General features: G+C 38.8%; 1 protein-coding gene and 1 long non-coding RNA gene across 2 annotated transcripts in view; one reads left to right on the plus strand and one right to left on the minus strand.

Annotated features, from left to right (window-relative positions):
• The window catches only part of mfsd2b (major facilitator superfamily domain containing 2B), a 33,005-nt gene extending 9,454 nt beyond the window's left edge, over positions 1 to 23,551 (minus strand). The window contains exons 1-8 of the mRNA XM_038286047.1: positions 23,372 to 23,551; positions 21,381 to 21,721; positions 13,441 to 13,566; positions 13,232 to 13,356; positions 5,620 to 5,743; positions 2,746 to 2,824; positions 2,456 to 2,634; positions 502 to 592 (exon numbers count right to left, since the gene is read on the minus strand). Of these exons, the coding sequence (XP_038141975.1) occupies positions 502 to 592; positions 2,456 to 2,634; positions 2,746 to 2,824; positions 5,620 to 5,743; positions 13,232 to 13,356; positions 13,441 to 13,566; positions 21,381 to 21,704 (1,048 nt within the window). The 5' untranslated portion in view covers positions 21,705 to 21,721; positions 23,372 to 23,551. The remainder of the gene's footprint in view (positions 1 to 501; positions 593 to 2,455; positions 2,635 to 2,745; positions 2,825 to 5,619; positions 5,744 to 13,231; positions 13,357 to 13,440; positions 13,567 to 21,380; positions 21,722 to 23,371) is intronic.
• Positions 21,353 to 25,330, plus strand: LOC119784133. The gene is made up of 3 exons (XR_005280895.1): positions 21,353 to 21,797; positions 24,846 to 25,180; positions 25,255 to 25,330. It is a non-coding gene; the product is annotated as an uncharacterized LOC119784133 (long non-coding RNA).
• Positions 25,331 to 26,256: the final 926 nt, after the last annotated feature.

A 26,256-nucleotide genomic window follows, 5' to 3' on the forward strand; every position in this document is an offset into this window, starting at 1 on the left:
TGCTATGCAATGTAGCGGTTAGAGGTTGTGTCTGTTCAAGCTATCATTTATGGTATAATAAACGTCTGGTTGCTGGGCAGAAATAGTTTTAGCTTCAGTTAAGGAAATATATGCTCAAAATTTAACTAAAAATGTTCCTCTGGGTACATACAAATTAATTTCTTTTCTCCTGATTCAAATCCATTTTTTTTCTTTCAAAAAGCCGAATGAGTTTTGCTTCTTTTATATATGTTCTATCATTTTTATGATTGCTGGGTGGATTATAAAATAGTGTTGCAGTCAAGACCACACCAACCGAGACCAAGGAGTAACGAGGCCAAGACCATATAAGTCTTATTGTCTTGGTCTCTGCCTCTAAATATTGGTTGGTTAGTTCTTGACTGCAACACTGTTATAAAGCACATATTTTAGTTTTTTTTTTTTTATGCATTTTATATATAAATGTAACACTGATGATTCAAAGTGGAATCACATGTAAGGAGTATTAATGAGAGATCCCACCTTCCCTCTCCTTGACTCCCAGGAACATCACCACGGTGCAGAGAAGGAACACCCCTCCTATCACACCCGCTGCTATCATGTAGACCTCCTTCTGCACAGACAGAGAACAAATATGCTGCATGGCCTACATCTGTCTTTTCTTCCACAGAAAAAAAAACAAGTCTGTCGAGTTCTTCATAATTCAAAGTCCTCAGAGGAGTGGGAACATTCATTTTCTCAGAAAAACAAAGGCAGCAATTATAGCAATTACTTTGTCCTATTCAGTTATTTAGTGTCAGTCAAAAGTGGCTGATTTATTTCCTGTAACTTTCAGTGTGGATTGGAGCGACCCAACCTGAGCTGCATATTTCAGTGCACAAACAGCTCCAACCAAAGAAAACAAACCCCAAGGGCATCTGCATCCAAAAATACAGACGTAACTGTTTAATGCAGTGAGCCCCCCAAACAGGAACTGCTCTGCCTTAAACAACTTGTGTTTGTTTGCTATTTTTCCATTCAGCTCAGCCCACTGGTTCTTTATTATTTACGCACATCAAACACTTGCTATTTCCGAGGACAGACGGAGTTCGCCCAGACGGTGTGCCACCCTAGCCAGCAACCGCAGGGGGAATTTAGCGGCTGGCTGTAGATGGGGTTGGAGTGGTAAGCGGTATCGCCCCAATAGGGTTCAACCAAAATCCACTGGAAAAGACCTATTTGAAACCCAAACAGCTGCGGTGAGATCCAGCACAGGACATTTTACCACACAAAAACTCCCATGATGAATCCTGCGCAGCATTTTGTGTTTAATCACAGCTCTGCAAGCTGAAATAGCGTTCCTGATAGCTTGGTGCTGACTTTACTTAAGTTCCTTTCAGTTTTATGGGAATTTGAGCAACCAAGAGAAACAAAAATTTGTGCATTCTATTAAGATTCATATTTGATTGTGAGGCATGCTTTATGGCAATAGTTTCTAACTGGAAACTGAAATGTTTGCATTTATTATTCTTTGCAAAACAACTAACAACTCAGTTTATTAAGATTGTTAAAATCTCTTTTAAAATCAATTTTTAAGTCTCTAACAAAATCATTTTCAATAGGTTTTTGTTTTGAATTTTGACAATCATCCTCTGATTTATAAGGTCCCAAAAAAATTCTGGATATGGTTAAGGTTGTTCTTTTGTCGTCTCAAAAAGGTTTTTATCCAGGACCCATATTAGCTCTGACCTGTTGGTGGTGTTTCCAAATTCCATGAGGCTGTTTGTTTACTGATATTAACTGAAAAACAACAGAGATCCTCACAGAACAGCCTTATTTACCCTGATATTTAATAACATACTGGTAATTTTCTAATAAACCAATTCAGAAATCCTTTATCATGTTGCTTCATCCCATGATTATGCACTAATTTGCATTTGTCCATCACTTTAAATCCAAAAATGGGTTATTAAGGAATTTTCATAGGGTGTCAATACCTTTCAGCTGTACTTTTTTGCAGGCTACATCTTGGGTCTGTTGAAATGTTCTGGTTGAAACATAAATAAGTCTAATGGCTTGCAGGCTGCAGAGACTACACAGTTCACTGGGGCTGCTTTTGGACCCCGATGTGAGGGAGGAGCCCCCTTTTGTGGTCGTAAACGGGGAGCAGGCCCGGGATGCCGCCTCAGATATCAAACAAAGCCGTCTCATTTCAGTCCCCTGGGTTACACGGGTTAAAACACTGACATATTTCCAATGTCAGAACTCGCAGACAGTCAGTAAATATGGAGCCAATCTGAAACAATCTCTCTTTTCATTCAACTCTTTTTTTTTTTACTCTTTGCTGTTTTGTTTTTTTGCACAACATGAACGACCTTGAAACCACCGCTCCAGCTTTAGCGACATGATCATTATGACAGACCTTGATATTTTCCAACCAACTCTTTGCCCCATTTTTAGCACACCTGAGCTCCTGGGTTGGCACAGAGACACTTACTGCATGTGACAGGTACTCCTGAGAGTGCAGGCTCTTCACGATCTCTGCCCCGCTGCTGTTTCCAAGGTAACTGCCAGACATGTTTTGAGTGGAGCAGTGCTTCAGAGTGTGAGCACTGGCCACAATCTGGCCCTGGATGGCGGCACCCAAAAGGGTTCCCATCACCTCCACTGTCATTCCTGTCAATATACAAAAAACAAAGATCTTTATTATCTCAACCCTGTTCGGTCAAAGAAGCATCTGAGGTGAACGCATACAGTCAGAAATCCTTGCATAATTAAAAACCTTACGGTAAGCAGTGGCTGAGTCCCTTTCCTTCTGGTCTGTGCTGATAAACATGGTGAGAGCAGAATAAGACACGTGGAAACACTGCAAAGGAACAAAACATTACGTTAGGAATCAGGCAAGAAGGATATAACAACTTCTTAGCAGCAGAAAGAAAAATTTGACTACCTTTACTTTGATTATTCAACTTTAACTGACAAAAGAACAACATAACAATAACAACACATTAAAAACAAAGCAAATAACTAAGTAGTTTTTTATGTTGAGATAAATGCATATCACACAGTGATAAAATAAAAAAAATGTCTAACAGTTTATTAAATTTAATTTACCACATTTTCCTTAGCATACTACTTAGACTTAGACAAACTTTGTCATTTTGTATACACAGAGTGTATGCAAAACTACATTTCAATGCATACAACATCTCGCAGCTTGCAACAGTGAAATGAACATTACCATCTTATAAAGTGAGGCAGTGATCATGTAATGTAGACAGTGTAGGAAAAAAGAAAAACCTTTTTAAAGTCATGGTGCTGAGGGCATTGATATGGAAATGTTCAGTGCAGTGCAAAATAAAGCAAATTATGGTGCATAAAATGCAGTAGAACATTGAGTTGTGCTCTATTTAAAGGGATAAGGGAAAAAAACAACCATGGTGGTAGTGCAAATATGACGTTTTCAAGTGTGATACGGCGTGTTGATTAGAGTTTCAACTGTCTGATGGCAGCAGAGAAAAAGCTGTTTCAGAACCTGCTGGTCCTGCTGCGAAGCCTCTTCCCAGAGCGCAGCAGGAAGAACAGTCCATGGTGGGGGTGTGAGGGGTAAGTGATGATCTTAGGGGCTCGTGACACACAGTGATCATTGTGCAAGATGTCAGCAGTTCAATGCAAGCAGCTCTCCATTCTGAACCTGATTCTGCTAGATCTGTCCTTATGTTAAAAAATGAGTTGCAATTAACTGACTGCAAAGCTTTTTAAGAAAAGTATCAATGAATTTTGTTGTATTTTAGTAAATTATCACTAAACTTAAACTTATAAAATTAATGAACGTGACCGAAACTAAAACAGAGGACAATGAATTCAATAAGCCCTGTGAGGAACCGGCCACCTGTACAGTGGATAAGCAGAATGGATGGCTGGGTTTTAGTTTAATTAGACTGAATTAATGAAAACAAAACAATTTGAACTGAACACAATAACACCAAGGTTGAAAATAAACTGAACGGAAGTTGTTAAAACTAAACTGAATTCAACTAAACAGAACCAAATTGACAAAAAAGGTTTAAACTTAATTTAATTGAACTGATTAAAACTGAAGTGAACCAAATATGTTTGAATTGAACCAAAAAAAAAAATCATTCTTTTCAATTGATCTGAATGAATCATAAATACACCAAACTAAACAGAATATATCTTGGCTTTAGAGCGTACAGATTTAGTATAAACAACTCCTGAGGTGCAGCCAACTTGTTAATATCAAGTCACAACTAGTTAGGTATGCAAAGCATTCTCTGATTGTGAGAAATGTCATTCCTGCTTCCGCAAAACATCAAGACAATAAGATGTTATGTACTGGCGGGTTTGCTATTTCCATACATGTTACATACTGAAAACCAAACAAACTGAAGAAAAACGGGTGAAAGTAGAAAAAACACAAACACCCTTTGCACCTTGATGAAATGGGGCAGCTGTCAGCTGTCCTACATGACTGCCTCTTTGAAACAGTTAGGATTCCAACCTTAAAAAAGGTCTAAACGCTTTATGCTCAAGTCCAGCTTTAAATAGCTGCATGGACAAAGTGGCTCCACAATGACATACTGGATGCCTTTTTATCCAACATGTTTACAAAAAAACGCAAATACAAGAACAAATTTTCCACTATATATTTATCAAAAGCAATCTCTGCATTTTCCATATCGGCCAAGTTGGGATCTCTTTTCTTCCTCTTCACCACCTTTTCTAGAGAATAGCCAAGCAACCATAGTCCAGCCTCACTTTGTAATTTACTCAAGGGCTCAGTCAGCACTGCGGCCAAATGAGCCTGCACAGCCAACAACCAAAATAAATGCGGCCGCGAAAGCTTTTTCTTCCAGTGTTTGCTCTTGTGCAGCATGTCATTTATAAACCTTTTACTGGATGCAAACATTTATAGAATCAACCCGGCTTCAAATTTCTGCACAGAGGTGGAAGTGAGAAGTTATTCATTTGGTGCAAACCCATTATTAGTTGATTACACAAACAAAGAACTCATTGCAGACTGGTTTCTGTTTACAATCTGGGACGTTTTGAATGATAGAAGCAAAACTTCACACAAACACAGCCATAGACAATGAAGGGAAGCTAAAAGTGGCAACTAGCATTTACAGGGCAAGAGGTTCCGGGCAGAAATGACTGTGTACTTATCAAGTAGTTAGAGTTATACGCTGTAACAGCTGACCGCAGTTTGGGTGCAGCGGTCTAAATGAGCTGTAGCACATGTTATAGGGGTTGCACGAGAGCAGCAATGAAAAAAAAAGGGGGAAATGGAGAAAATCCCAAACCTCATAAACAAGAGCCAATAGAGGGAAGTCTACTTTCCCTTTGAGGTGAGATTTTTAAACATGTTTGGTTTCTGCATTGCTGCTTATCTCATAAATCAGTCTATCAGAGTAAGGCATCAGATATCTGCAATCATCTCCTCATTTAACAGGGATATTTGAAACTTTTGGCTCCAGTTCATTTCTAGAGTATCTAATATAGATCAGGGGATGAATCAGCCAGGGCTTTCATCAATTGTTTCCTTTCCACTTCTGCCTCATGTCTGAGATGATGAGAGCATCATTCTGCAGTCTCAAAAGTTCCTCAATGTCCTGTTTCCAAAGAGGCATGCATACTCACATTGATGAGTGTTTGGTAGAGGCAGTAGAAGACCAGGTACCAGATGAACCTGCCAGTGATGAAGGGAGGGACAAACCAGAGGTAGAAGTAAGACACCACCAGAAATGGCGTGCAACCCAGTATCCTGTAAGGAGGGGCAGAGAGAATAATAAGATTAATTAGAATAATTGCTGTTCTTTGCTTATATGAGGTTAAATCACAGGGATGAAAGGTCCAGTAGGGTAACCCAGACAGATGTTTCATCCTGTTTCCAGGTTTCAGAGGTTTCTCAAACCAGAAAACACTTCTCCATAGGTGATATCAAGGTAGTATCCCCCATAACACAGCTGATAATGTGATGTGTTGATTAAATGGGCTAGAAAAGCCTTGCTTCCAAAGTTTTGTTAAGGTTAAATTCAAACAGTACTTATGGGCTAAAAATCCAGTTTTGAATGATATAATCAAGGAGAAGCAATGCTTGGAGGGTTCTGATACAAGCCTGGACATCACAGCTGCTCCCTTTGGAGGAAAAGTGCCTTAGCTTGAGTTCCCCAAGGATAGTGGAGCTTCTACATTTCTTTATTGGGAGCTTTGCTTTTTAGGCTCGAGTCTTTCTTAACCATGACGGACAGGAGAGACACATGCATGGCTGCAAAGGAAACCCCAAACTACTTACCTACCTCCTACTCTGTCTCATTAACTGTCTCTTGTTCCATATTACCACCACTTATAGTCCATAGCAGTCATAGTCATAGATCAAGTGACACAAGTTTTTTAAGACTAATGCAATTTATTTGGACATTAGTCTAAATGATCCCTGATATGTGCTGCGGATTTTTAGGGGAGGAATTTTTTAAACCAGTGTTGCTTTTTCTTCCTTCAGTTACATGCTGAAAATAAATCCTGCATGTGGATTAAGATGTGGATCATTACCAAAAGTTAATGAATTATTCCTTGGACTGAGGTGCAGCTTTGGTAAAAATGTCATTAAAATTCCATTCATACGTTCCTTTTGTACAGAGTGAGACGGACAGACAAATAAACAAGCACCTTAACTCGAATGAGGTAGTCAGAAATTTTTATGCATGTATTGACCAAGTTATCGGTCTATCACTAGTTATGGATATTTTGCTGCCTCCAAAAGGAGGATCAGAAGCACAATATTGATATGATGACTTCAACCCCCTAAATTTTTTTTTATTTGTTGAAAAAAAAACAAAGCGTCCATAAAAATCACGAAGAAAACCAAAAACAGGATCTGTGACAAGAGGCTGCCTTTGGTTCCAGGCCAAAGCAACGGTACATTAGAAGATTGATAGCCCATGAAGTAACATGGGTATCCTATAGTCTTGTAGCCCTGCTCGCAGAATAATATAATCTTGTCCAGATCCATTAAACATATGTGAACCGAAGCAGCAACCCCCCTGAGCGAAGGAAACTTGGATCTGAACATATTCAAGGCATCACTACTGGTCACAGCAGGGGAATGAATGTGGTTTTGTCAGCTTCACGAGACTGTTTAACTCGAACTTTCCCTTCACCCGATTATAGGCCTCGGTTCTAAGTATGGCAGGAATCTGTCCTGGGAAAGTCAGGAAAGGAAGAAAAATGCAAAAAAAAATAAAAAATCCGACCTCACAGGCAGCTCTCAGAGACATTCACACACATTCACATGTAGCTTTCTCACATACCAACCCATGAATATGTAGCACGCACTTAGGCAGAAGCAGTATGAAGTGATTCTGCTGTGATGTGCTTTCCTCAGAACTTGGAGTGATACAGTATGCGGAACATGTATAATTCAGAAGTAGGCTATGCGACTGTCTGTCTCATTATGGTCCAAGCAAACATGCACTGGTGCAAAACACTGACAAAAAAAGCCAGATGATTGATGGTCGTCTCTACAACCTGTCTGCAAACAATGCAGTCTGTCACACGGTTTAAACTCGAACAGGACACATAAAACAGGCCCTTACGGTAAAAGCAATCTGACCTGCTTTGCACTATTAAAGCAAAAGCCTAAAATGAGGCAAATAGAGGCTGGTTACAGGTATTTCTGGTATCATCCAGCAGAGCCACCTCACTCTCCTCCTGATTGTTTGCGCAAACAAAGGCGGTCGACAATGCTGGTGCTGCATTATTGACCGCTTGATCTGCTGGAGTGCTGGAAAGAGCCACAGGAAGCGGTCGGGGGGGCTGTCAATGGGACAGTTAGTATGTTCCTGCAAGATGACTGAGCTCAGGGAAAGGAAAGAAAGTCACACGGATGCTTATACTCAGGGACTTTCTGACAAAGTTTGCACGCATGAATACACGATGACACCTGTCCCAGTAATTTGCACAGATTTAATTAAAGCAGGCTGGGCTGACGGGAGGCTGACACTGATAATTCTTCTCCTACTCACTTCTGGCTGGTAATTCGATGTAGAGGAGGCAGAGAGAGCAGGTTTTCATTTAAGCATTTAAGTCACAGTCTACTCTTGGTGAATTTTAGACTATTTAACTCTGAGAAAAAGGTGACAAAACTGTAAAAAATCATTGAATGTAAGCTTTTTATGATCACTACGTCACCTTATCTCTTACTTATCTCTGTTGAAGTGGCAGAGATTGTATTTTGTGATCAAGTTTATTAACCTTTACATACTAGAATATATTTTTTTAAAGCATTTAAACATTTCGGGGGGAAAATTACAATAAAAAAATGTAGAAAACTTTGATTCAGTTACACTATTCTCACCGGGGTCTAAATGCTTTGAAGCCTGAGCTTCAAAGTCTTCAGTTAAAGTAAGAAGATAGAATATCAATCATGACCCAACAGAATAAGATGAAATAATAGCTATGAAATAAAGTCATTTGCCTTTATCAGTGTAGAAGTTTTTACAAATCATCTTTGGGGCTTATGTTAACCTCAGTGAAGCCCCTTTTATACAACCTAGGCCTATCAGCACAGAACATTGGTGAACCAGGAATGTTCAGTTTACAGAAAATAATCCAAGAGCACAACAAAAACTCATCCAGCAGGTAAAAAGGAGCCTAGAACAACATCTAAAATAATGCAGACCTATATCGCCACAATCTTTATGATTCAACAAAAAGGACACAAAATAAAAACAGATTTTTAACTGTAAACAGCTGTAACACACTGAAAATACAATACTAAATATAAAGTGAAAAAAGAGAGAGCTATAATAGACATCCACACGACAAGGGGGTAAAACGCTGCTGACAAAAAGATAGCTGGCCTTAATTACTCATGCCTATCACCTGCTTAACTCTTTCCTGCTCCTAATCATCACTCATCTCATCCACCTGCCAGTTGCTCTTATATTGGGCTCAGTTCTAGCTATCACGTTCAGATCATTGTTTGCTCCCCGTTTGATTTCTGTTAGTGTCATGTCTGTCAGTTTTGTAAGTTTTAGGTTTATTTTCAAGGTTCATGTTCAATTGAGGAGTTTATTTTTGAACCCATATCTTCAGGCTAGTTTAATCCCTAACCAGTGATGAGAGCGTTTCAGCATTTCCCTAGTGATTCTGTTTTCCTAATTTTGTTCCCACTGGCCCTGTCTGGTCTGCTCGCCTGAACCTCTGTTAGACTCCTGTTAGATTTTGCCTCCAATGTGCGTTTCTGTTTGAGCTGGATGCTCGACGCACGGGACTCTGAACCTAATGGATTCCTGGAACCCAGATCTATCCGCTCCTGAGTGGATCGAAACCCCTGTCCGGCCTGCTCACTGGGGTTGCTGCATCGGGGACGCTCTGGACGGCTCAGGGCCGCCTCTCATTTTGCAGTGTATCGGCTTATCCTGACTATGACTGAGAGGATGGACTGAACTGTTAAACCAGGTTAGTGACTCACTCTAATAATAATCTTCTGTTCAGATGATCGTGGTTACTTACTTGCCCCCCTCCTGCAGTCTCTACAGATCAGATCATCTGCGGCCCGTTCCAGTTCTGTTCTGTCTGTTTTTATTGTAATAAACGTTTTGAACTTTCTTACTGGCTGTCTCACCTTAAATACTGGGTCCATCTGTCCCCATTTCCTGACATATTTAGATGGTCCAAAAGACTGTTAGGTGAATATATAGGATTTATTCCATAAGTATGGACTTTTTTAAAGTGTATTACCTATTAAAGCTGACATAAAAACTAACATTTAACACTAAAAGTAAAACATGGTGGTGATATTGTTATGGTCTGGGTCAAGACATGGATGACTTTCTATAACTGATAGAACCATTAATAGCAGACCATCAATCCATCATTTCATGGCCTTAAGGTGTAAAAAATAAATAAATAAATAAATAAATTAAAAAAAAACAACTTTGGTTATGCAGCAGAATGGCATGATTCATCTGACAAGTAGACAAGTAAATGGCCAAAAACAAATCAAGGTTTAGGAGTGGCCTAGTCAAAGTCCAGACTTCTTATTAGCTAGATATAATAGGACCTCATTTTCACCATTCATGCTTTACAACCCTAAGTACTTCCATTTAAATAGTTCTGCATAACAGAGTGAGTCAGAATGCTCCATGCTGATGTCAAAACTAACTGGTTATTAGAAACGCCTAATGAGTATTGCTCCCAAGGGCAGAAAAAGCAGTTTTGTTATTTTTCATAGGGGAATTTTAGAAAGCTTCCCTTTCCCATAATAAATGCTGTATTTATTTCAAAACTTCTTTTAGTAACTAAAGAGATTCTCTTTGTGTTATATTAAAATGTGTTCTATTGTATCTTTGTACAGCATAGGCTGACACCTGATTATATGAGCGATATTTGCAAAAGCCTGAGTCTTAAAGGTATTGTGGAGGATTTTCGCAAATTTTTTTAAAAGACCCGCCCTCTCCACTTTAAGAAAAAATGTGTGCGCGAGCGTGCACAAGCACATTTTTCCCCGTGCATGCTCTGTTTAAAAGTCACTGTTCTCATAGCTCATACAAGCTTACTGTGTCCGAATGTCCACTCTAACCCCTAAACCCTCAATCACTATATACAGCGGGGAATATATAGTGGACTTTATAGTGAACTCTGTTAACTGACTGTTCGCACAGATCATTACTTTTTGCCTCCCGTTGGTCATGTAACTCCTCCTCCAATGCGCAGTGCCTGCGCCATCTTTGCTATTAATCGCCGTTGTCGGGTTGCGACAACCTATGGCGACAGTGGGCCGCTGTCACAACAAATCCCATAATGCTTTGCGAGGAAAGCTCTCCGCACAAAGCTTTCTGGGATATATCTGCCTCCTCTGAGGCCTTTCTTTTCTTCTCACACACTTTGTAGACAGTGTACTTGTAAGAACCGCGGTGGAAAAGGTGAGATTCAATGACTGTCTGAAATCGTAGCTCACCACACATATACTTGGGAAAGTATATGTGTGGTGATTTTTTTCCTAAAAATCCCTTTAAATAGAACACAACTCAATGTTCTACTGCATTTTTGCATCATAATTTGCTTTTTTTTGCACTGCACTGAACCTTTCCATATCAATGCCTTTTGCACCAGGACTTTAGAAAGGTTTTTCTTTTCTCCTACACTGTCTACATCATTGATCACTTTATAAGATGGTAATGTTCATTTCACTGTTGCAAACTGCGCTTGTGCAGGAAAAAAAACAGCTAACGGGACGAGCAAGTACGATAGCCTTACATAAACATATCACCAGAATGTGACAATTAGGAGGACCAACTATTTAGATGATCCACCCGGAAATAAAAGATCATCGTCTATAGTTTTAACAGTGAGTCCTTAAAGTCATATTAATCATTAGCTGTGAACATTAGATAAAGATATAGAAGGGTATGCAACATTAACTGGTCGTCCTTATTTAAAAAACAAATCTAACAGGTGACATTCTTTTAACATACCTTTTATTGTTTAGTGTGTGTCACCCTACCACAGTTATTACACATTTCACCAACAGTTGACATCGTCTCTAACTGTTGTTCTCAAATGTAGACAATCTTGAAAAATGGCTCAAAAGAGGGTTTTTTTTTTCTTTTCTTTCTTCGCTAACAGCCACAAATTCTAAACATGGCAGCACTCGGGGAGTTTTTTTGGCGCCAAGGACTCATTCCTAAAGAGTTTAGGGCAAAGATACAAATCACTTAATTTGTGGCTGTGAATAGGTTCAGCTTCCTGCTGATTGGACAGACGGGACTTTCCAAACAGGATTCAAATGGATGGGAGTATCCTGTCCTGTCATCCCGATGTCATTCAGAACGCACTGAAAATAAATGCCCTCATTCAGATAAACACACAGAGGCTAGAACACTCTCAACTACCGGTATGTGTTCCCGTGGGTAATCAAAGCTGATTTACCAACAGCATCTGTCTGCAGCTGAGTGTGGCAGGCTATGGTGGATTTGGACTCCCTCCAGCACTGACAGTTTGTGTGTAGTTTAGTTTTATAAGCGATACCGACGGGGTTGTAACAGAGTCACGCTAGTGAAGCATTAAAGAGATATGCTGCAGAAATGCTTAGCAGCTTACAGAAAATATGTTTTTAATATTTTTTAGAAAAGGGATTCGTGTGAATCCTGATGTAAACATCAAATAATCCACCCTAAGGTTCACACGGGTAGCATTTCCCTAAAAGCCCTGACACACAGTGGCAGAACGTCCTGTACAGCGAATAAAAAATAACTGAAGATAGTTTAATCTAGTGGTTCAAATCAGAAAGTGGAAATCAAAAGTTCTATTGATATAATCACAGCAAAAACTGCACAAGAAGAGTAACCCACAAAATGTAACCTCTAAAAACCTCTAAAAAATTTATCTTTACAAGCCTGCTGCTGAGAAGGTGAGTGGAAGAAAAAAATGCACAAGCAGAGATAAATATAGGCTTGAGGCGATTGTGAAAAAGGCCTTTAAAGAAAAGTAAAAATAAAAGCTATTATTTTCTCAGGCATATAGGTAATTTATGGTGAAAGTAAATCATTTTAACAGCTTTTTTTATATATACAGTTTGTAATCTGATAACCATGTTTTATTTAAAGTATATTAAATATTTTATAGTTTACTTGGAGTATAATTGTAACAAGTATTACTTCATGTTAAAGCATAGGCTGAATAATTTTGTGTGTTTAACACATTTTTAAGCGCATGAAAGTAGATATTGTTTGCCCTTAATTACTGAAATAATGTTGAAATAACAGGCATGTACAGGTCGTTAATGGGGAAAAAGGAAAGTGGTGTGAAAAGGAATGTGGATGAACCTCTTAGAACACTGCCTCGCATCAAAGGAGAACAAAAAGCCACCCACGCCCTTAAAGCAAACAGTCTTAGCCGTCGGTTAGGAAGTCAAAAGCAACACTTCCCGAAGGCTGTTCATCTGCAATCCTCAGGTGTGAGTTTTAAATCCTCCAGAAGTGGAGCACAGGGCTCATTTTCGTCTAGATTCAGCATAAACATCAGCATCATGCGGAGACCATAATTATATGGAAGAGCGAGGGAGCAAAACAAAACATCTTTCATAATTCATCAACAAATGAAGGTTGTTCCCTCAGGCCTGGTTATATAGGAATAACAGCGCTGGGAGAAATCACCTCAGCCAATGTTTAAGGATTCATCATCAATAAATATTCTTATTTCATCCTTCAGTGAGCTAGGAAACAAATAAAGCAATAAGAGTGCTCACCAGGGCATGAGTCTGCCAATCTTGGTCCAGCTGCTCTTTGTGATGAGGAACCCAATGATGGGGTCTGTGACCGCACCCCACACTCTCCCGATGAACAGTACCAAGGAGGCCTGGAAGGCGTTGATCTGGAGCAGATAAAGAACGCGGTTAAAGACGGCAAATCCCCAATCAGCTAATAGCTTACACCTGTGGACATGCATAGAGTTTACCTGAGCAACATCAAGCAGGTAGATTTGCAGGAAGAAGGCTGAAGCACTGGATGCCACCTCCTTAGGAGCGGCACCAATTGCAAAACATAATTTGTTGCATATGGATAACTTCTGGTTCAGGTTTGTCTGCAAACACAGGAAAGATGGGAAATGATTACATCTGAGTTTAGCTTTAACTGCGTATCTGTGTAGAGTGCTGATTAGATCTGGATTAAAACTCAAATTATCAAAAGAGGAGCATATAAAGAAGACACAAAGAGGATACTAACTGACATTGTACACTGACACATCAATTCTAAGGCGTAATAAGAATAATGAATGATTTTTTTAAAAATAAAAATCTGAAAAGTGTGGCATGCATTTGTATCCAGCCCATTAGAGATTTATTTATTTATTTATTTATCCTTTATTTAACCAGGTAATACCCATTGAGATTAAAAATCTCTTTTGTAAGGGAGACCTGGCCAAGATAGGCATCAAAATTACATCACATCATTACATATGTATAAAAGACACACACATAAAAGCCAAATATGCACTTACAATAAAATTTCAATTAAAACATTGACATGTGAGGGAGTCTAACTCAAAACATCTAATTCTCAACTTAAAAGTATTCAAAGGAACCAATTTACTAAGTTTCATGTTATTTTGCAGCAAATTCCATGTAAAGGGAGCAGAGTAAGCAAAGGCCTTTTTACCCAGCTCAGTACTGACACGTGGGACAGAAAACAAGACAATAGCCTGAGAACGGAGAGAGTAATGACCAGTACTTTTTTTCATAAGAAGTGAACATAAATAAGATGGAAGCGCACCAAGAATAGCCTTATATATAAATATATACCAATGACAAAGCCTCCGTGTAGCCAAGGCAGACCACCCTACACGAGAATACAGCTCACAGTGATGGGTGCGAGCTTTACAATTAGTAATAAATCTCAATGATGCGTGATAGGCTGCGTCTATCATCTGCAGGCATTGAGCAGATGAATGCATATATAATATATCACCATAGTCCAGCACAGTTAAAAAAGTGGATGCCACCAACCGTTTTTTTACATTAAAAGAAAAGCACAGCTTATTTCGAGAGTAAAAACCCAATTTTAGTCTCAACTTTCTCACTAGACAGTGAACATGAGGCTTAAATGATAGGTTGTCATCAATGACAATACCAAGATACTTATAAGTTGAAACTATCTGTATTTCACGACCATCAAGAGTAACCACTGAAGGAACATTCAGTGACCTGTTCCGAAGGTCTGTGAAAAGCATACATTTAGTTAATACTTTCTAAAACCTCCTATTACTATAGTTTAGGGCTGAAACAATTAGTCAGATTCATCGTGATTTATCAATTATTGAAATAATCTTGAACTAATTTAGTAATCAAATAATCAATAACTAGACTATAGAGACTCTGAAACATGCCTTTAGCTGATAGGGCAACCAGCTTAGACCAGTAATTATACCAAAATTGTTAAAAAAATATATAAACATTTTGCATTTAAGATGGAAAAAAACTTTTTTGTCTGTCAATATTCTCTATCCAGAACTCCTCAAGTGGAAAAGTCTGAGTTCCACCTGGTTTTATTCTGTAAAAAAAAAACTTCTGTGAGGAACCTTTTGCTATCTTATTATTAATCGATTAATCAAGAAAATGATGTTCAGAATAATCAATTTGCAAAAAAATCATTAGTTGCAGCCCTACTGGCAAGAACCCTACTAGCCTCCCACACCACAATGCTGCCCCTACCATGTTTTACTATTGGGATGATGGGATATTCTGCCGTCCATGTTTCTTTACAATCTAATGTAAAATATTTAGTTTTGGTCTCATCTGATAAAAGCCTCAAATCATTGAAAGAAACATGTTTCTGGTTCCCTACCTGATCACAATTTTGCATAAAAAAATTTTTTTATTAGTATTTTTTTTTTTTTTAGAAAAAGTTAGAAACAAATACAGAAGGTTTCATTTTAAAATTAAAGCAACAGGGGAAAGTTTGAGAGGCTCTGAGCACGGCTGATTCTGTGTTCAGGATATGACTGTGCACATTCAAATTACACATTCTGTAGAAGTAGCTTCTATTCCCAATAGTGCAAACACACACACCCATGTGTAGGTGTGTCTGACAGTAAAATGCAGACAATAAAAGTCAACTCTGTGAGGTTTTCAAATATAGATTTCTTAAAAAGAGCCTCCTCATGCTGCAATGACAGATTCATAGTCTTTACAGTAATGTATGTTTGCATCACATGGAGTTTACTTCCCTTATTTTTGTCAGACACCAGGGATATATCCCTGTGGGGGTCCGTCCAGTAAGGCACAAGGACAAAGGCATATAAAAAGTATTCTCTATTTATTTTCCAAAAATAATCTTCACAAAAAAAGGGCTTACATCAAATCTAAAAAAAAAATATAACAAAATGTACCCAAATGAAATCAACTAAGGCATACCTAACTCAGGATAACAAACCATAAAAACTGACTTCACAATGAACACACAGGGGAATTTATACACAAAGGCTAGCCTACACAAACGAGGAGGGGTGGGAGATGAGACAGAGACAAACAATGCATAAACATAAATAACTAATTCAAACTAACACCTTTTGACTATAACACAACTATCAAAAGAAAACATCATAACGCCAAAAATGTTTTAACAATTATGCCATAAGTGGAGAGAGAGAAGCAGACTAATATCCAGTCCCCTGCTTCCAGCAGCCTGATGGTATGTCCCACTTCCTGGTTTGCCTTCCAACCAGTCCTCTCCACTCAGCCAGTCCTTCAACTCAGCAAAGAAAAGTAATTAATTCAATTCAAATAAACAAAAGGTGTTTACTAAATGTGTGCACCCATAATAGTAAACAACCTAATGCAAAAAAAACACCACAAAAGTGAAATTATAAATGTACTGTGTGAAGACCTTTAAATAAATACTAACACTGAAGAAAAGATGGAGGAACCTCCACAATCCCCCTAAATAGTTGAACCTTCCAGGTAGGACAGATCTTCATTCATAAGTTTCCATGTGTTAGGGTTGGATAGGAATAGACCCCTGCTGGCTGTCAGTGCTGTGGTCCACTGGTGCAGACGTTGGTTCCTATGGAGGAGCCGGAGAATCCCACTAAACCCATTCGTGGCTTTGTTTCCTTTCCAGAGCCCTGCTAAAACCATTAGGCATTTCACCTTGTGTGTGCGTGTGTGTGTTTTGGGGCATTTGTGTACCAAGGGGAAGCTTTCATCTCCAGACTTGAAGAAGCTAAGACATCCCAGTCTGGTCTGAGTAGCATTTTGCTACTGTCTCACAGGCCACATATCAGCCCCTTTATATAGAACCTCTGGTGTTGCTCACAAAATAGCTTCAATCCACATTCAGTGGCAACGCTAGGCTGACAGCTACTCTCTCCAGAGTTAAATTAAAGACGGAAATCACCAAAGCGACCACAGCCACGACCGGCGCACTGTTATTATCCAGCTCAGGTTTTCTCTTCCTCCTCCGTTCGCCCCCTTCAAAATACGGAGGGGCTGGAGGACGACAATTACCAGGAGGGAGGTGTGTAATTATTCAATCATAAGACAAGCGGGTCAGAGGTAAGTAAAGGCTGCGCCATGGTTCCGACTTCAAAACTCTCCCTTCTTCAACTCTCACTGCAATTATCCTTAATTGGAGAGGGGGAAAAAAAATCTAAGCCTCGGGCGTCTGGAGGGAGAGAGCTTAACTGATGATGTGCAGAAATGCTCTCCCTGCATGTCTCTAAACAGTTTTTCCTTTTTTCCCACCGATCTCTTACCCTCCATGTCTCATTACCCACTTCTCATCATCAAAGACTGTAAACAGGATTTCCTCTCTGCTGTTGTCTTGATGCTCATTCAAAGCCTGCTGTATGCAGATACAGAGAAGCAGGGGGGCATCTTTAGGAGTTTACTCTGCACAAGCAAAGGGGGAACGACAGAGAGGCGTAATCTCTGAGGCTGATTAATCTTCTACACCGTTTAAATGATGACTGATAATTAAAGAAAGGATAAGAAGAAAAAGGGGGACTTGAACAATCACGTCTCGTGGATTTAAGGATTTTTGTTGAGGGTTTTAAATTAGAGGGGTCACAACACCACAGATCTCATTTAAAAGAGTCCAGCAGCTTCAGGCTGTCTCCTGATTACGGGTAATGGTTACAACTGTGAAAAGTTATGAGAAGCCCTACTACACTGATGAAAGTCATTTCTTCCTCTCCTGAGTGCCTCTGCTATCGTGGCCAATCACAACAGAGGGTCATTCATGGGGAATTTGCAGTGTTAACTTCCTTGACACTAATTACGTTTTTCGTACATCATATTTTACAAGAAAGCAACGCAGCGATGCAGACAGGTTTCACATCCAGACGGTGAAAGGACAAAAGATTATGCTGTTCTCAAGTTTTAGGAAATAGAAACTGACATTGTGAGCATTGGCACTATGCCTCCTTCATTTCAACACCTCTAGATGAAACTGAACGCAAGCAGCTGCCTTCAGGATTCATCTAATCTGAGAATAAAACTTGGAATCTATTAATCCAGCAGTTTTATGGAGGATTCAGATGTTACAGAAGTTAGTGAACAAACAGCATCATGAACATCAGGAAGTTCTAAGGAGGTTTAAAACACTGTGCCAAGCTTTGAACTGTTCAATCAATCCTAAAAAAAAGGAAACAAAACAGAGTGCACATCTACGGATACATGGCGATCCACCTACACTGACAGGCCTGCTTAGAGAAAAGTTTTTAAAAGAAGCAGCGATGATAACTATGGAGAACCTGCAGTGACTAAAGCTGAGGTTGGACAGCACAGTTGTTAGTCGTTCATTTTGCAAATCTGATCTTCATGAAGGAGTGAAAATAACATAAAGGAAATTGTAATGCGCAGAAAGCCACTTAAAAAAAGAGCATGGTGAAACATGGTGGTGGTAGTGTCATGCTTTGGGAATGCCGTTCTTCAGCAGGAAAAGGGAACCTGCTGAGAGACGCAAAGATAGTCATCTAGATTAAATCCTCCAAAACAAATCAACCTTCTTCTCCAGGTGCTCTATGTTTGGTATGAATCTTCGAAAGTTTTGAGAAAAAGTGTAGGATATAATATGAGATTCGCTTTTTTTTATTTGTTTGACATTTATTTGAATAAAACCAAATGATTAAAAGCTGGTAAAACAAGAAGTCCATGCAACATATGACCTATTTAGACACCTGAGCACAAAGCAGTGGTCAGAAACTGTCAGCTGTTTCTCCCAGAAGCTGAAAACCAACAGTGTTTAGGGGAAAACAAAGCAACCCTTTACTTTTTAGTCTGGAATCACAAATAATGAGTCTAGACCAAAGTAGATAAGTCAAATAAATAAGCTAAATGGGATGTGCATAAAAAATGAATGAGAATTTTTCATCAGTGAAGTAAATCTGTGGTCTATTTTTAGAGGAAAATTCAAATCCTTTTTCTCTTTTACATTTAAAGCAGCAGATTAAAACCCTTACTTTTTAATAAGACCAATACAAATTCTCTATAATTTGTTTATCTAACAGTCATGGCTGCTGATTTAAATTAATATCCTCATAAATATGTACAGTTTAAGTATGCTTTTTTTATTGACTTTAACACCACCCACAGCGTCCAACAATAGCCTTTGCATTCATAAAGTTCTTTAATCCTCTGGGAAAGTAACTTGACAGTGACTCATTTTCAAAGTATTTGCTCAAAAGTGACAAACTGAATAACAGACAGAAGCTTGGCAAAGGTGAGACAGTTGCAGAACTGGTTATTTAGCGTGAGGTAATGGTTGCTTCACTGAAAACTCTGAGTAGTTGGTGCAGGAGATGAGTGACTAGTGCGAAACCATAAACAGTGCTCTCCAACGGCAGCATCTAGCACATAAGGGGACATGACGTCTCCTATAGGCATGTCTGCGGACATGTATGACATTCTCACAGTGAAACTGACAGAGTATCAATAAAAATCAATAAACTCCACATTTTTTAACTTGTTTTTGTTTAAGACAGAAAGTGGTAGTCATTTTCTACCTCTCTTAAGTATTTTTACATATTGAAGCTATCTATGACCTTCCAGTGGAAGTATTTTTGTTCTAAAAACACCCACTTAAAAATACAAAATAAATAGCATCTAAAATACTCGTAACCTTAAAAGAATTTTATTGAATTGCAGAGAGCAGATTGAATAACTTTGGGTGTATTGCATTTTAGACATATTTTCATCTAATAACGGTGAGACTGACGGCTCATCCTTATTTCCCACGCAGTGACTATCATGAAATCCTCCCAAACAGCCATGAGAAAGAGAGGCAGCAGCACTTTGTTACCAACACTTTCATAAAAAAGGGAAACATTTAGACTCGCTGCTTTGTTGACAACTCTTTGAAAGTAGCCTTGTTTCAGCAAGCTCTCAGAAAAAGTTGGGGGGGGGAGGCAATTCTTTCAGCCAGCTGATCTGCAGTGTGCAGCAGTGGAATGCAGACGGGTTGAGCTGGATTTCTCTACAACCAATGCATCTGGAGAAAAATAGACTTTCCTAAATGTAGTCCTTTCAGAAAGCTGACAGGTAGTGTGCAGCTACAAGTGAGGGAAGTTGGGTGCTGCGTTGCTCCATACAGAAAATCTATACAGCATATTTCTCTGACATCTCGTTAAAAAGGAGCCTTCTTTCAGCCAGCTGACCTGCAATGCCCAGCTTCCTTCTTCTACACAGCAGGAAAAAAACTAAACACTCCAGAAGTTTTCTCAGAAACACATTTAAGGTTAAACTGAACCAATATTAATTCAGAGGTGGGTAGAGTAGCCAAAGAAATGTAGCACAACCTAAATATTTTTTTTACTTAAGTAAAAGTTAAAAAATAGTAATACAAGCCATAAATTAATTAGAAGAGTAAAATGTATTAAATGAAAAGTTAAGTCAAGTATCGAGTAATCGTTGGATTATAATATCTGACTTAATATTTAGAAATTATATTGTGAGACAGATGATTTGTTGTGTATTTTTTAGACTGAAATACATAAAATAAGAACAAATAACTAACAATATTACAAAATAACACATTTAAACAAAAGAAACACTTTTCCAAATCCATTTAAATCAACATAAACCTTAAGAAACCAATCCTTACACTGAGAACTGTATGTGTTTTAGCACAGGCTAAAGAACTTCTACTGAAAATATCGGCTGTTTCCTTTATATTCCTCTGACCTTTAAGTTGCTCACAGCCAACAGAGTAGAGGCTCTGCTTAAAGGGGGGTAGTGATACTTTATAAGAATATGACTTAAAATGAAGAAGTACAGTACAGTAAAACTGCTCCTAAAAGTAAATGTTTATCAAAATGTTACTCAATTTAAAGTAACTGAGAAAATATAACTAGTTACAAGTCAGACTCTCATTATATTAAACTTTTTGCAAAATAGTAATCTCAGGAAATGGTAATAAAAGGTTTTTATAGTGCAATATACACCACAGCTTCTGGACCATGCAAGCATGACCTGTTATATTTCATTTAACTAAAATTAAACAGAGAAGAAAACCCAGGAGATCTACTGTGATTCTATCAATTTCTGCCTCTTTAACTGCCTTGTTTCTTGGTGATCAACTGACATAGCCAGATCCATTACAAAGAAAGCAATCTTCCTGCAGGTCTTCTGGCAAATCGGAACAGATTTTCTCAATTGAATAAAATCAGCTTGCAGGCATTGACTTCTTTATCTGGGGGGGATTACAGTGCAAAGGAAAACAATAAAGCTGATTAATCACACACAGATAAGCAGCTACACGCATCACACGTTTGACTCGCCATCTAATCAAGTCAGTCACAGGCGAACCCAGAGAGATTACATCCAGATGTTTAAAGAAGAGCCACAGCTTCTCTGTTACAGCAGCAACTTTAAAAAACCAAAAATAAACAGACATTCTTACCTGATGAGGAGTTTTTGGAAACAAGGGTTCAGTGGGCTTGGTGAATTTCCCCGGAGAGCCCTGCCCTCCCCTCTCCCCTTTGGTCATGGTCGAGAGATTGTGTGTGAGGCGACAGCTGAACCTCTGCTGCTGTGTGTGCGACGGAGTGATGAAGTGATGAGTGTGACTCCTGGTGTGATCCAGAGTGGCCTGCCACTGGGAGGTGCGTGTCAGGGGCTGGAAATGGATGTGGCTGTGGCTGCGCACATATGAGTGAGCGATGACTCTGGAGGCTGGGAGCTCCTCCTGCCCCTCTCTGACAACTCTGCCGCTTTCCATCGCCATCCGCTCTCTGTTGTGTTCTGGAACGAAGCCAGCAGGGGAGGGCGAGGAAAAGGAGATACATGAAAAGGCTCACCTGCTCTAAAAGACGCACAGGTATGCAGTAAAACGGTCCAACTCAGGAATGCAGGCATGTACGCACACATTTAGCAGCAGCGACAATGATAATTGCCAACTGAAGGAGAGGCTCACTGACATACTAAACTGAACAAAACCTTTAAGACATGGATAGTCGGTAGAAATGCTTGCATTAATTGGGAGAGCACCTTCCTCTCCTCCAACACTCCCCTTTTCCAACCAGTTACACCAGAAACACTGCTGTTTATAACTATTAAACATGTGGCTAACCACCCAGGGTGGCATCTCAATAGGGATGGAAAACAAAAGACAATTTATTTTTACAAAATGTTTATTTGGCCAGAAAAAAAAATGAGGAACACAATTTCCAATGCTTGAAAGATGCCAAAGGAGGGGCTTGTTATGAAACAAAAACTTGAGGACCTTCTTGAGTTAAGGTCTTTTTAAAAAAGCGAATTTTAAATGTTACCTTAGTTTAGAAACAAACTGTGGCTTTAGTCGAGCTTTTGCTGCACACTCATTTCCACATCCAGACCAAATGTTGCACCTTTTCTTCTCCCTGTCCTCATTATCATAAATAATACCAATATATTTGAATTTCTACTTGCATATCTATTAATAAACTGCTAAACAATAAGTAATTTTTTTCTTAAAATAAGTGCATTTTATCTTGAACTGAGGAGGTGAGACATTATGCCAACAAAAAGAAAGTTTACGTTTAAAATAGGAATAAAATAATTGTATTTTCTTATTTCAAGTGCACGTTATCTAATCATCTTACACTGAAAAATAATGTAACCCTTTTTGGCATTTACTTTATTATATTTAGTTACTTCAACACAATTGTTTACTGTTAGCATGGTAGGACATAAAACAGTTGTGTTAAAGTAACTAAATAGTAACTAAATATGATATGAAGTAAATGCCAAAAGTGGTTACATTATTTTTTTCAGTGTATTTTAAGAATAAAAATATCATTCTATTGGCAAATCATCTTATTTAGCTGCTCAAATCGAGAATTAATACACCTAATTTAAGAAAACTTTACTTATTTCTAGATTGTTTTGCAGTATAAGACCTATATTTGGGTTTTCAGCCACAACTAGACAAAAATGTCCATCAGTTACCAAGAACAAAAGGAGGTGAGATTTTGTCAAACCTTTTAAAAGGCAAACTAACCTTTACTGGACTGGTTTTGACAACAAAAGGCTTTTACAGCATGGAAGGTGTATTTTTATCTCAACTGATAGCAGAAGAATCAAACTTTATACACCTGATTCAATGTAAAGTGGTCCTGATGCAGAAGCATTTCTGCATTTAGAGGTTGTTTTTATTGCAAGTCCACCCCTCCTTACACGACACCCTGAGTTATGAACCATGTGGATTAGGTCTAATTCCCAAATTGTAAATAAAAAACAAATGCAAATGCGATTTATTGCCATTTATTTACCCTAGATGACATGCATGTAGGACATCCAGGAGCTGAAATCCCACAATGTCCCATGCATCTTCCCTACAACTCAATGCATCCCTCCTGTGAGCAGCTGATATAACAACAGAGAAGGATGCAGGAAGCAGCAGCTTCGTCTTACCTCAGGCTGGGAAAACAGCAGCCGCAGCCGCCGTCGCGTTTAGGGTTTGCAGTCTGGTCCTCTCTCCGATCTGTGTGTCAATCCGACGGGCAGGATGAGGAGGAGACTGCAGAGGATGGAGCCGATCTGCGCCGCTCCAATCCTGCTTCCTTCCAGTGGCGGAGCTGCGCCGCGCGGCGGCGGTGATGCTCTACCACACGTGCTTGCGCTCGTGTGCGCGCGCGGCTGAGGGGATTATGGGACGATTAAACTCCAGCAGCAGTTTTTTTTTTTCTGTTATTGTGGTTCCATGTCATCACTCCCCCCGCCCCCCGCTGTTTTTATTGTTTTTGTGAGGCAGAAAAAGAACTACATCTTTTAATCTGAGCTCCGATTTGTTTGGAGTTTAATCCCTACAGATGAAACCAGATGTTTAGAGACAAAGACAGATAACCTTTTTCTCGCTGTCTGACATTAAATCAGCCTAAACCTTTTAAGTTTAGCTCAGACTTAATACTAGAATAATTGGACATTTTTTATTTCATTTTTTTTTTACATATAGGGTACTCTAATTCCTTCTAAAAAATCCAGATGTTTAAATACACTAAATGTCTAAAACAATGTATTAAAAGCTCTAATAGGTGAATTCATACATTTCAGCTTAAACACATGTATTTTAAAGTAAATCATTTCTTGAGTGACAAAAATTAAACAAGGACCAGTGTTAAAACAGAAAAGATGGCAAAACCCAAAAGGATTCTGCATATTTTTTAATTGACTTCATCATTTACTTTTTGATTTTAATTTGATCAAACTATGAATTATATGTTATTGAAACTTGAAATATTGTTTTTCTTCAATTTCTGTGATGGTGACTTAGAAAAAGTTATAATTTATCCACAAATCTTAATATTCTGGCTTAAAAATCATCCAGAATTATTGTAACTTAGAGGGGAGATTGTTTATCTATAATTTTACCTTATCTTTTTTTGTTATGGAGACAGTGGGAGTTTTGAACCTCCATCCTTTACGGTTGCTCCAAGGATCAAAGGCTGTGTTCACCAACCACTAATCCACTCAATGACAGTTCCAGTTCCTAATTAACTATAACTCAGCTTTAATATTAAATAAGAATTTATTCAGGCTTTATTGCCATTGTACAGAAAATACACTGTTATTTCAATTAGCAGCAACTATTTACATTAACATCAAATTTAAATAACATTAAATCTCTAATTAAAAAGCCAACTCCAAAAGTAGATTTTTCCCACATTTCACAACAAAACATGAAAGTTAGCTGAACTCTCACCTTAAATGTACCGGCAATTCTCTTGATAAAATGAAAGATTTCAACCGCCTTGCTTTTCTGAACTTATTCCAATTATTATTCCAACCCTTGGTGAATCTTCTAGTCTGTATTATTGTTTTTGATTGCCTAATCCTGACCCATTCTGCCTGTGGACCTCTGAGAATGTTTGTTCACGTTCTGGTCTAGCTGCCTGACCTTGTCTTCGGACTCCTGCTGGATTCTGCCAGTTTACTGAACCTGGAACTGATTCCTGACACCGTTCTGGATTTCCTTCTGGTAACTCTTCAGATATCTGATCTTCTGGCCCGGACTCCTGTGAACCTCCTCGATGTCGGCTTTGACTTCACCCTCTGGATTACCCGACCTTCCTTTGTCTGCATGGATCTGAGCTCCTGCCTGTTCCCCGGCCTCTGGGGCTTCAATGTCTGGGACTCTCTGGGCAGAGTTTGCCACGTCTTATCGGCAGCCAACTGGCTGGAATCTACCTGGTCCTCTGGGTGCAGACTGAACATTAAGACAAGGTTAGAGACTCACACGTTCATAATCTTCCTCTGTCAGATTAACGTGGTCACTAACCTTTGTTTTCTTCATGCAGAGGTTCCTGCCTTAGATGCCCTAGCTGTTCACTGCAGATCAGACGATTTTTAATAAACCTTTTTTTTTTAATCCTACTGTCTGTCTGTCTGAATACTGGGTCCTCTGTTCTGAGCTCTGACATGGAGAATTAGTTGACATGACAATGAAATTGGTGAAACAGGCAAAGGTCTAATTGGGGTGAGATTTTTGTTATCTATATTTGAAAGTGTCAGCGCTCATTAATACATTATTACATGCCATTGTTGGAGGTGAATGCATTGAGCCTACACATTTTTAAGGTAGAAAATTACAAAATTACCAGTCTCCAGAAAAGGTAAAGATATGCTGCCCCGGAATTGCAGCTATAAACACAGTAAATTGAGGCTTTAAAAGGTGTAGACTCACGAGGAGGGAATTTAAATGTAGTCCAGAGTTTTAGGAAAATATATGATGCTCCTTCAACTTCACAATTCAGTGCTACCTTGTGTTGGTCTTTTTCATAAAAAAGCATTTAAAATGTTGTTTGGAATGTAACAAAATATGATCAAAGGTTCCTGCAGAAGGTACTCTGGGTGAAATTAAGATTACAGATGAAAGTTTTAGCAATTTTACAGTCACATTAGACATTACAATTCAGGGCAACTATCTGCGGGCAAATTTTTCCTCAGTGCATCCATCCAGAACAGAAGAAGAGATTTATCGGTTGCTGAATTGCAAACAAAACTTCCAGCACAGATCACTGGATCAATATTCAGCATTAACAGTAATTTATTTTAAATAATGAAGCTTGAGAACACCTATGAAGTTACGCAGCAGTTATAGTAGGATTATTATGTAACTTTGCTTTTTTTAATATGCTAGCATAAGAAGGTCAGACCCTCAACACGAAACAGGAGCAATGCTGAAACATGTTCTATATTTAATACCCAGACAATAACAGAGCAGTTCTTACTAAACAACATTTAGTTCATGTAAGGATTAAAAACACAGTTCAATCATTCAATCTGCCCATTTTTTTCTT

Source organism: Cyprinodon tularosa, unplaced genomic scaffold, assembly GCF_016077235.1.
Source record: "Cyprinodon tularosa strain WSP-4 unplaced genomic scaffold, ASM1607723v1 ctg22, whole genome shotgun sequence".
Taxonomy (NCBI): Eukaryota; Metazoa; Chordata; class Actinopteri; order Cyprinodontiformes; family Cyprinodontidae; genus Cyprinodon; species Cyprinodon tularosa.